At 39.3% G+C, this 12,463-nt stretch overlaps 1 protein-coding gene across 4 annotated transcripts in view; it reads right to left on the reverse strand.

The window, feature by feature from the left end:
* kdm6a (lysine (K)-specific demethylase 6A) overlaps positions 1-12,463 on the reverse strand; it is a 72,536-nt gene that overhangs the window by 54,621 nt on the left and 5,452 nt on the right. For all 4 annotated transcript variants that reach the window (XM_036540386.1, XM_036540384.1, XM_036540385.1 and 1 more), the window contains exon 3: positions 2,917-3,025. In XM_036540386.1, coding sequence (XP_036396279.1) covers positions 2,917-3,025 — 109 coding nt within the window. The remainder of the gene's footprint in view (positions 1-2,916; positions 3,026-12,463) is intronic.

Below are 12,463 nucleotides of genomic sequence, written 5' to 3' on the forward strand. Positions count from 1 at the left end.
ACATTAGGGCTACAACACAACTTCTCAGGAAACACAGTGTACCTACACTGCACTGGCAGTTACATCCTATTTTTTTTTAAATAGCCTTGCCACCTCCCATAATACGGACAATACCTAAAACTACTGGAGGTCCCATTTGGAAATATTCGGTGCTCACAAAACAGCGCACAATACCACGCCAAAATTGTAACAGAGACAAAAGACGAACTGTTTAAATCTGGAAAAGAAAGAATATACCTCATTTCCCTAACAAAGGCCAAAATTGTGTCAGGGCAACACCAGGACCCTTTGAGACTGACTACATCTTGCATAGATCAAATATTACATTAAGAAAGACCATGCAGGTAGGCAAAAAAATATTTTGAAATATATATCCTTTTTGATTAACAATATCGCAAAACTGATTGACATGAATTAATTTTGACTGTGTTTGAAACGCCACAATATAGATACATGTGAAAACTAAGCATGTCAAGCCGGAGTGACCCTAACGTGGTCTACCACTGCACCCTTCAAAATTCCAACAGCCAGCCGAGAGCGCTGGCGAGTTCTTCACAACATGTGAAACAGTGTCCTTGAGGCTGCTCACGGCACACAGAAGCCAGTACCATCTGAAGAAATAAAAAAGCAATAATGTAAGAGTAAAACGCATTACTGAGGGGGGGAAAAAAAAATAAATCAGACAATCAACATGACTACTGAAAGCACTTTAAATGTCATCTCATGGCACGCTATTACTTTTTCACTTCCCAAGTATCTGAAAGGCTACAGAGGGGAACACACACATGGGGAGAGAGGGGACAGGCCACTGTTTTAGCAGGCATAAACTCATTACTCTTCCTTTTCAACCACACAACCTCTGACCCTCAGGACAAACACACACCACAACAAGGGTGAGAAGCATCATTTCGGGGCCTAGAATGGTGACTAAGAGGCAGGTATCATTTAACGGACTTCCCGTTGTTCCAGATTTGGCTTTCCTTTGGTTGAAAATTCCCTCTCGCTGAGGACATGCCCTGGGACTGTTCTTTACTGTTGGGGTTATGTCAGTGCATGTGAATGGCCAGCCGAAAATCCACAGACAACATGGAAGCAGGTTCTAACTGATGTCCCAAGCTGTGCTTGCACACTGTATCATTGCTGTATTGCACAACAAAAGATAATGTTAGCTAGCTACTGAAATGCTCTAAATGACAGGAGGTTTTGCTCATTGGGCTTATTCATATGTCTTGGCAGAGAAATGGGTAAATGAAAAATGGTGGTGCGTATTGTGTAGTTTGACTATTGTTATCGCTTTTCTCTTGTGCTCTACAACTGTGCTGTACCAACTTTTTCAGTGGCACTCAAACAATTTTACAGTCGGTGTTACAACAAGCCATCTCCAGTTATAATTTGATAATTACACATTATACAGAAGTACTGAAAAGCACATTTTGCACAAACGTTAATAAGGATATATTCTGATGTTTCTTTTACGATAATTTTGTGCTTTAAAAAAATGGCAGGTCCTTATAAATCATCCCATCAGAATATAAATATAGTGTTGACTGTTCAGGGATAATTTGCCTTTAATAACGCATTCCATCATCGAGTTTTGATCGCTGAAACACCTTTGCACTGGGTTAACCCTTGCTTGGATTCTCTGAACTCAAAAGCCGAGGGACAGTCTTGTTAAATAAACACTTTCAAGTTAATGCCATTCTATCATTCAACTACAACATGCGTTCAAGGTTACACAACAACTTTTTGCTACATCCGTAAAGATATTAGTAGTTGAACACCAATCAAAGGATATCAAATAGGTAGCTTAAAGTACAATTCAACTGCAGTTTTATCAATTTCAGTACCGTTTCTCACCTTTCCTATAGGAAACAGTAGGAATCCACACTGAATAGGCTTTCTTGTGTAAATCAGCTGAATTGAAATCGAAATGATTTCATGACCATGTCAAGGTAATCGCATATCATACAGAGCCCAGAATGCATTTTATATTCAGACAGAGAGAAGAGACTGAAACTACCTCACTGTGCCTGTGGGGACTGACACCTTAATACAAGCCAACATCTCTGTAAAAATACAAATGGATTAATTTGTCCTAGCGAGCCTCAAAAGATGCTTCATCAGTTCATACTGAGAGTGAAAAATAAAGAGTTGCTGAACGGAGTCAAAACTCACGAGTCCACTCATTTCTCACTCCATGAAGCAGAGAAATGTTGCATCCTGGCAACGGTCACATTACTACACTCTTGTCTGTACAGATTAATGGCAACATCACGACATCTGTCATCGCTCTTTTCAAGGATGTTGAATCTGTAGCTGAATCTGTGCAGTGTTTTTATTCAGAAACATATGGCAGCGGATTTAAGCTTGGGAACTGGCTCCACATGCCCACTACATATTTGTCCTCAATTTCTTAATTGTGTGAGAATAAAAGTAGACCTGCCAAAGTACTAATTTTTTTTTTTTTTTTTAGGAATCGTGACAATATTTTGGCATAACCCATTCCCATGGTGTAGACATACTCCAATCAATACCGCAAGTAATGCACTGGCAGGAACTGCCCATCGCATAAAGTCCAATTTGTGTAATGTTCACAGAACATTCTTTTTTTTCTTTCATATGGAACTGTGCCCTTTTTAAAACCACAGGTCATACTCAATAAAGAATAGTGGCATTTCCTGTAACTGTAAACTGACTTTGATTAAAGCTGGTGATTATAACCGTGTCAAAGAGTCAAAAACTGGCCCAGGACCGATTCCCTGGTGAATTGTAATTAGTAAACTTGTACCAGGAGAAAATTATGGAGGCCAAGAACACTTCGAAAATCAAATTACAGACATATGAACGATTCTTGGTTCATGAAGAGAAGCTTGAGTGGTCTGACCAGATTGTATGAAAATTAAGAATGAAACTTACCTTTTGGATAATCCTCCAGTAAGAGGTTGAAGTGACCTAACTGGCAAAACAGCTCTGGCTCAACTTTCCCTTCAGCTTTCAAGATTAGAGAATCGTAGCAGCGAATAGCCTGTGGGAGAAACAGAAAGGAAAAAAGAAAAAAAAAATTAATAATTAAAAATTCCTTTCTGAGCAGTGGTGAAACTTGGCTGTAGAGACTCAAAAATGGAGCAATAGTACAGGTCACAGGTGTTAAGAGGTGTCGTATCAATTTAAAATTATGAGGCTTGTTCTCAAATCACCCATAATTAAAAAAAAAAACACAGTGCTGCTATCACCACAACCATTTATTTTTACATATGATGAAATGTCTGCATGGGCTATTTAGAATCTTATGTTTCTCACAGCCTAAAACAACTCAGGCCCACTACACTCCTCAGACATTCCTTCCAAAGGCCGGAGGCATTGCCAGGGAAAATGACTGATTACAATAAGCGACCAGATAACAGGCTATGGGGGCTCTGCACAAAGACGTCTGAATGTCAGACTGCTGTAGGTTACTTGTGCTTGGGGTTCTAATATCACTGCTCACCTGACGGCCCCAAGTGCAAAATTATAAATAGGCTTTCTGCATCCACAGTGCGTCACAGTGCCTAACGCCATACGCGCCCTCACGCAGCTGCTCATGATCTCTTCCAGCACAAAGCCTAGAAAGCGGAGGCGGAAGTTATACCCAGAGATCTACTGGCGCTTTCACACTTCCTCTGCTTTTCACAGTGGAAATCAGGGATAGTGTCCGTTAAAACAATGCAGCCAACTCCTGTGTGGGATTTCCCTGAACTTGTATGAACCAAGGATTTGGGCGGTGGGGGGTGGAGCTGCCATATTCAGGATTGAACAGACACTAGCACCACTGACAAGCCCTCTGATCCATGTCAAGCAAAATTTTCTCAGAGTGCTTAGGTATGACAACTGCCTGCTGAAAGGTCATGCTGAACGTGCATAGAACAGAATAGAATAGAATAGAATAGAATAGAAGAGACTTTATTGTCATTGCACGGTGGGGGTACAACAAAATTGTTTACTCGGTTTCAAGAATGCAGATTTCTCCTCTCCACTTACCAGATATTTCCCATTCCTTTAAATGGGGGGAAAGGACAACAGGCTTTAAACCTACTTGGTCTCTGTGGGTTAATGACCAAAATGGCATGCAAAAAAGGAAAACATCAACTTCCAAGGTTTACAAATTAATGATTTTTCTTTCCCTTCTGTTAAAACAGTTAGGCCCATAGTTTCAGTTTAAGCAAGAACATTCCAAAACAGAGCTGTTTACACAGCACTCAAAACTATGTTGAAAATGATAAATTGATGATTAACCAGGAAAAGGACTGCCCAAAATCTCTTTTTGGAGGCAGTTTGGGACAAAACGTTCCAGTTGCCTGCTGTAGACAGGGAGGTGTGGGACAAGGATGTGACATCACCACTGACATCACCAATGACAAGCACAGAGGGGCTACAATTAATTTTTTCAGTGACACTTCCATTCTGATATGGAGTGCACAACTTGCTAGCCAGATTGCAGACTATTATCTACCAATCATGGATTGATATTGGACACCCCAGCATGTTACAATATTTTGTTAAAATCTGGAGCTGGTTAAATTAAGATATAGACATCTAGTCAACCAGCTATCAGTGAGTGTGTATATTAATGGTGTTGTTTATCATCTTCTTCCATTAACTTTCCACCTTTTGTGTATTTTGTTCAGTCCCAATGTTAATTTACATATTTCAACAAAACTGAACTTCAAACTAGTTGCATCTTTTGAGCACAATATTTCATTAAATGTAATGTAATGCCATTACATTTAGTTGAAGCAATGCAGAAATAAATCACACTTTCTTGGAATATAATACATTCTTGGCACCCAAGACATGGTTCCATATGTGGTCACCATAGTGCCAGTTATCTAAAAACTATTGGTTAAATTACTTACACACAGCCCTGTTTACAGTTAAAATCTAGTCGATTACCTAACTAGATACCAGAGCAAGTAAAGTAAGTAGCATGTTTTTGACGTGACTGAAAATTCAACACAACACAAGAGCATTTTATCCATCAAAAATATATCAGGACAGTCTAGCCAGTTATCCTTACAGCGGGTCAAGTAGTGTAGAGATACTGAGAGAGTAAATAAGTAAATGAGTAAAAATTACAAAGGATGATAGTGTTGGCGGAAGATGAAATAAAATTCAAATAGAAAAACTGGTGAAAACTCGACAATTGTGGTAGGACTAGGGAATTGCTGGTTTCTTAGTTAATTGTTATAGATGAGTGTTTGGTTTGATGATGCTAAAGGAGCAGGTTACATTTTTTCTCTTATTTCAAGAGTGAGGTTAGGTAACAGTGGTTCTCGAAATAAACACGGTTGAACGCGGTTTTATTTTGTTACCTCAAGGTGAAATCCATTTCACAACGTACATAGTGTCTGGGTGGTTAGAGTGTTTTTCATCTACCAGCCAAGCTGGCTGGTTCATCAATGAGTCTTACAGATTCTATAATGGTATACATGGATATCATGTAATAGGTCCTATCCCTTAGCTGTGAAACAAATATTGGGTTGACTTTTTCTTTAGGTGTGCGAGCAGTGTAGTGCAGCCACCAGAACCAGGAACCACCTGCTGGAGGGCATCTTCACAGAGCGAACCATGCGACAATGTGTCTGCATGTCTGAATGGGTGTGCAATACAGTCAGTTCACTGGAGCGGAACATATGATTTTTTTCCCATGCAAATACACCCTGCATGTGTCTGCATATGGAAGACGACAAAATTTTGTGCAGATGCAAATTCATGCACGTGTTTACATTATCTATGAAAGGTGTGACCAGTTTCTCATAATGAATGTCCATATTATCACCTTGAGCAGAACGGTGCTGCAGAACATAACAGCATTTGATTAAACACTGACTAAACATTGTTCACAGTGGCAGAACATGGTACTATGAATCAAAATTCAACTGTATAAAGCAAATTCAGGTCTACAGCAAACGGTGTTACACTGTGTAGCAGGGCAATGGATGAGAGCAAACTACTTAACATTAACACAAAATACGTTATACCAGAAATTCAGACTTTTTAATACAACAAGAGGAAATTAAGGAGGGAGGGATCCGGCAATAGTTTATGCCTCTGCTCTGGTAGTCGCCTCAGTCCTGACCTTATTCTCAACAGTATGTAGAGGGTCCAGCAGCAAAGGACAAACTGCTCTATTCTAACTCATGCAAGCCCAGCAAGCGTGGTTCAGCTGAGATCATGTGACCAGACGGGACCCACCCATTCCCCTTCCCCCACTGCTGCGCACACACTGCGAGCAGTGCACTCCCTCTCCAACGTGCTGCGGTGCTGAGACTTCACGTCTCGCCACACACTCTCAGGGCTCCTAAAGACACACGCACACAGATACACCCTTAAAGCATGCATTCTGAAAATGTGCATGCTTAAAAATCTGTGTTTCACTCCAGTTCTAACAGGACCTTTGTGTTTTGTTTTTTTTTGGATTATTTAATCATTTTTGAATATACGTACATACTCTAAACTTTATAATTAGTGCTAGTGCATGTACCTGACCATCCCCCATGCACTCAAGTTCTGCCCCAACACATGCGCTAGAAGTAGTCCGTTACAATGTAAAAAAAATACCCCTTGAACTGTGAACTCCTATGACGACAGTTCCTAAAACACCTCTTAAGCAGAGAAACTCTTTCCGGAATGAAAAACACAAAGAACACACACAAAAAAATGTTTGTGGTTTTTTTTTTTAATCTGGAATCAGACACCTAATGTTATCATTTGTTTCGGCCATGAATGCCAGTTCAACTCAGATGGTTCTCAAACTTACTAAGTCTTTCTGTAGAGGATCTTATATGAAAACATGATACTTCAAGCAAACGTATATAAAAAAAAGCAACGAATGAAATTAATGATGGGCAAATGTGTAGTAGCAATATAACCGTGCAACAAACGGTATTTTCAGTTTTGCTAACAGCTGAAAACGGCACATCAACTAGATCAGTGTCTGCAGATAAAGGCGCTGTATTACTGTTCCCTTTTTAGACAGTGGGGAAAACAAACACATTTTAAGCATCACAATTTGGGATTCACCAGTTAATATTCTTCAATTTCCAAGTTTCTGATTAAATTCATGTCACTGGTCTGCTTAAGGGCAAAAGCCTACAATATCTTTACCAACATTTCTTACATGTCTGGGGTGACGTTTAGAATGGTTTAGAATCAGTCCAAAACTGGAAAAAGTGGTCTGCAGACAAAACATCTATGGGGCCCCTACTTATCGGCAATTGTGGACTCGCCACAAAATTAAGGAACTGACCTTTGGAAACAGAATTTCCAGTTACAAGGAAATTGCTCATTTCAAAATAGAATTAAGTAGTTTCCACAGTAACATAACATGTTACAGATTACCTAGTGCAGTAAGAAATAAATGGGCAGCACTGGTCAATTCAATCATCAAACTCAATGGGGGCTATGCAACCTGATTGACATTTTGCTACACTATGCAGAGAGTACAGATTAACCAACTTGCATAGTCTGCATCTGTGCTTGCTGCATAATCTCCTCAGAAATGATGCAATTACTTATGATTACTTAATGATGCATGATGCACGCCTTTAATTTTTCTAACAGCTGATGGTGTTAAAAAGGAAGCAGCTTCGCAACAATCAGACACGGTGCCTTCACATCACAAAAATTGTGCAACAGCTGTGTCCAGCAGAAGGTGCTTCTACTTATTAATACTTGTTATACAGTAATTCCATACTTTTCATTGTGGTCGCTTATTTCATTTCGCACTTATGATGGAGTGTGTCTGTGAAAGTTCTTGTCACACGTATCATCACATTCCTGTATTTTCTCAATTTCAAATTACCATTCTAACTTTAGTATAGGGTGAGGAAGTGGTTAAAAAACAACAGGGACAAAAACGAAAACAAACTGACCAATGAAAAACGGATTTTTCATTTCATAAAAACGGAACACGAGTAACACTACACAGGTACATTTCTCATGACCTCACGTGTTGCTGTTTGCAGCTCCCCTAAAGAGCAACTGCGTGATGCTCCTCGAGTCAGAGAAACCACCGAGTGGGACTGCAGAGCTCTACAGCAACTGCACCTCTCCACTCATCCCCGGGACTTTAAGAGGTCTCTGCACTGTGCAGGAGGCATGGGTATGCTGACCAAGGAATGTCAGAAAAGGCACCCCACCTCAGTCGGCCTGAACTTGAACTGGTCAGTTCCAGTATTTATTAAATGTATAGAAGAGATAAAATACACAGGATGACCTCATTGTGTGTCAACTGAAAAGATGGTGGAATTGATTTTGACCTTGTGTTCAATAGTGCGATACTAATGTTAAAAGTTACTAATGGACATTTTACAATGAACATTCTTAGACGAAAAGTTTGTAACAAAGAGGAAGACAGAGTGAATATAACGTAACCTTAAAGAAGGTCAAATAAGGGTGTCCTAAAAGCATTTAGTCTTACATAAATGCTATGCTACTGAAGGGAAGCTAATGTCTAAATGGTGGAAAATATCTGCTTTTTACATTGTAAAACAATTACACAGGTTAACATTTTGCACAGTTTTTTTTAATGCATGATAAAAACACATTCACACTTATAACTTTAAGGTCTCTGCAAGGCAGATTTTGATGCATGAATAGTTAGCTAGTGAACAAACATTCGAAATCCAAGTCAGCCCGAGGGGTCATGGCATCTTGCCGTGTCCATAAATGAGCACAATCACATCCTATTCATTATAAGAATTTTCTCCTGAACTTAAATAGCAACAGCCAGAACGAAATTACACACTGTTCCTATGAGTGCAGTTGATTTGCTGAACAAATACAGTGGCATAGTACAATTATTTTGACAATTAGTGAAGTGGTCAACCTTGGTATGAAGAGAGAGCAACAACAGAGTATGCTGTGCATTCCAACAATAATTAAGAGCAATTTACTGAGAACAATTGTGAAAGGGTTTGGCTTTGGGGAAATATTCCCTGATTCAATTCTTATGCTTTAAGATGCATTTTTTCCCAGCTATTTATAGGTGCAATTTATGGTATAAGAGACCCTGATGAATGAAAGTGATGATGAGTGTAGCATGAGTCTAGTATGGCTAAGACAAACAGACAATGTAATTACACCGCTAGTCTTTGAAACCTGGCCACTGATTAGAAATATTGCTTTTATAGTGCTGCTCTTTATGGTAAGTGCATACCATTCCACGGCATTGAAATATATATATATATATATATATATATATATATATATAGACACTAATTTTCTATGTCTTATATATAAAATTTCTATAATTGAGAGAATTTCAATTTTATCATTCATTACAGAATACAATTAAACGTAATGCTAGAGGCCTAAAGTTCCTGTTTCATACAGACTATTATAGTCATCCAAAAATGTTCAATAGCGATGTAACAGAATTCAGTCTTAATAATGAAATCCATCCTGAGATTTGTTCTGATATAGTTATTAGTATCATCTGTCATCACCCAGCAGGCATGTTCCAAACATACAAACTATTGTTTTGTGATGAACACAAATTTGAACATGAAATTTCACAAGATTCCCACTGGGCTATGAATGAGCTTTCTGGTAATAAAGATGTTTCAGGTGTCAAAGCAGCACCCAGTCCTTTCCAAATAGATCTTTTTTTTACCATTTTACCATCAATTTCATTAGTCCACAAGGCTTTTCCTGTGCAAGCTGTTATTGCCATCATATAAAACCACAAATCAAGATGTGGTCACCAGCCAAAAAACACATCTGAACAGCAGACACCCATTTTTCCACTAATACATACCACAAAGATACAAATGCCCAGATCTGAATACATTCACTAGTTTTGTGTCATAATATTTATTTAATCCTTGGAGTGACTATATATGCTAATTTTCACATTATCCATCGACTGAGACACATGGATTAATTCAAAGTTATTGAGCACAAACTTACATTTGCACATTTGACACAATAGTTCAGCATACATCTTTGTGCTGCAGGACATTTCACTTTTATCTTGCTTGCTTTCCAAAAGAATAAAGACACAGTCCATGCACCAAAACAACTCACTTTGTCTTTCAATATAATAAATTTAGTAGTTTTTTTATTATTATTTCTACATATTACTTTAATCTGAGTTCATACTTCATTTTGTTCACGAAAAAGACACAGCACATGTACGGAGTAGAGGGTCCTTAGGTCTGCCGTTCAAAGCGAGCAGCATCTGAAAGGTTAGTCTTCTATTAGCAACAAGATACAAAACACACATTTGTCATTGATCATCTGTTCCCAAAAATGTGACCACAGCACAGGCCTGCATTATTTCGTCTGATGTACAAAACATATCCCATGACACCACATCCACTTGAAAACATACTGGAACAAACAAGGAAATATTTGGCCCAAACAAATGGAAATTGTACTTCTTAACCTACAGAAAATGTCCTTGTCAATACATCGGGTGATAGCATGCAAGCCAGAAAGGCGAATGGAAAAAGTCACCACCAATATCCTGCATCCTTGAGGTGCAACAGTAGAGGAAAAAAAGAGAATAAACGCAGAGCATTTCAGAAAACCTCAAGGACTAAGATATGAGCAGAGGTGAAACAGGAACAGCGTTTGACTGCAGAAGCCTGATTCAGCCACACCTCAGGCCCACAACACCGGCACCTCTGCCATTCTCCTGTCACATTCAAGCAACAGAATTAGCACAATGTGCTAAAACAGAATGTGCTTGCCAAAAATTTGTATATTTGTTCCCTTGGATTCCATGTCAGTCATCAGGCTACAAGTGATTAAAGGGGACAACCAAAAAGCTCTTGCTGCATTCTTAGCAGGGGCAGGCCTTTAAGCAGCCCTTTGCAAAGGATGTCCATGCACACACGAAGGTAAAAATGAGATGCAGTACTTTTGCTACTTCCTCAACCCAACAAGGCAATGTCAAACTCAACTCCGCCTAATTCATCCACAGCTGTAAGAGCTGAAGTGCCTTATCGTGAATTGTAGTCCACTGTGGTGGAAATACTGCAATTCGTAGGTGCACAAGGGTTGAGGGGCCAAATTTATCAACCATCTGTACACACTCGATTATACATGAAAGGGTACGCATGCTCGCTGTCACGGAAAACGTGATTATAAAGACAAACAGTTGGGCAGCAATAGTCCAATTCTCGCGACTGCTCTTTCCCATGTGCACAGACATTTCCTTGTGGAAGATGGGACAACCAAGCTAAGGTGCAGTGAAGAGCATCTTGTTCTACGTGTTTTAATAGATACCTTTTATACATTTATAAAAAAGCATTTTCGGGTTTATGTCAACTTTGCGTGTGCAAGAGCGCCCTAGCTTAGCATTTGGACACAGTGAAGCTCACGTTCACCCAGCCATGCCGTTACAGTGACCCACTTCTGTCAGAAAAGTTGAATCCTGACTTATCAGCAAGAAAGCAGAGCAGCGTCAGTCCCCGTGCAGTTTCGGACTGGGCAGCTCTCGCAGAAGCTGTAAAAGGTTATAAAACACTGCACAACCAGTTCAGGTCTATGTTAACTGATTAAAGTTCAAATTAGGTCAAGCGGTGAGGAGGCCAAAAAAAAAAAAAAACACTATCTGGCAAATATGTCTCACCAGGCCAACATAGGTGTGGCTGTTTAGGAGAGAATGGCATATGTGCTGTGATAAAACATTTTACCCAATATTGACTTTAATACATATCCTGTATGCAGCAGGAGCCCACACTTAAATTACATCACACACCCAAATTTTAAAGCTAGCTACCTCAAATCAAAATATTTAAAAGCTACCCCACCCCCAAGATACTTTCACCCATCTTTACCAACAATATTCAACATGTACCTACAATGGCAGTCTCAATGATAAAGTGAGAAAATGTGACTTTTCAAAGAGGAAAAAAAGACTAAAGGCTAATTTTGCTGGTGCTTGTTAAGCTGCAACAACGAAAAACAAGGCCTTCCTTTTGCCTTCCACAAACACCCAGTAATACTCAAATCATACAACACTATCCCTACGCTTATGTTTAAAAAAAAATCTTAGTATTTACAACAACAGTTCTACTCCAGCAGAAGACACTGCTTATATTTTCTTGCCAACCAGAGTCATCAGCCTCTACCAACAATTGGCTGAGGCTCTTCTTTTGGCAATATGAGCCAACAACAGCATAGAGAACAGGAAATGAAGGAGGGACAGATGACACTGAACGCTCATACTGAACTGATTTTGAATCATGATTATGAAAACTGACCTGCTCTTGGAGCAGGGGTACGGGTGGCAGCATAGTAGACTGATAGAAGATAAAGAGATAAATGGGATGAGGGAAAAAAAAACAACCTCAGGAAAACACTTTTCATCAAAGGGTCAGGCTTAACACATCTTGGTCCCCTAAAAAAGAAACCAGTTTCTTAGAGCCGTGTTTTTTTCCCCATAAAAACAAGAATATGACAGCAATGGTCACTT

Source organism: Megalops cyprinoides, chromosome 11 (assembly GCF_013368585.1).
Source record: "Megalops cyprinoides isolate fMegCyp1 chromosome 11, fMegCyp1.pri, whole genome shotgun sequence".
NCBI classification, from domain to species: Eukaryota; Metazoa; Chordata; class Actinopteri; order Elopiformes; family Megalopidae; genus Megalops; species Megalops cyprinoides.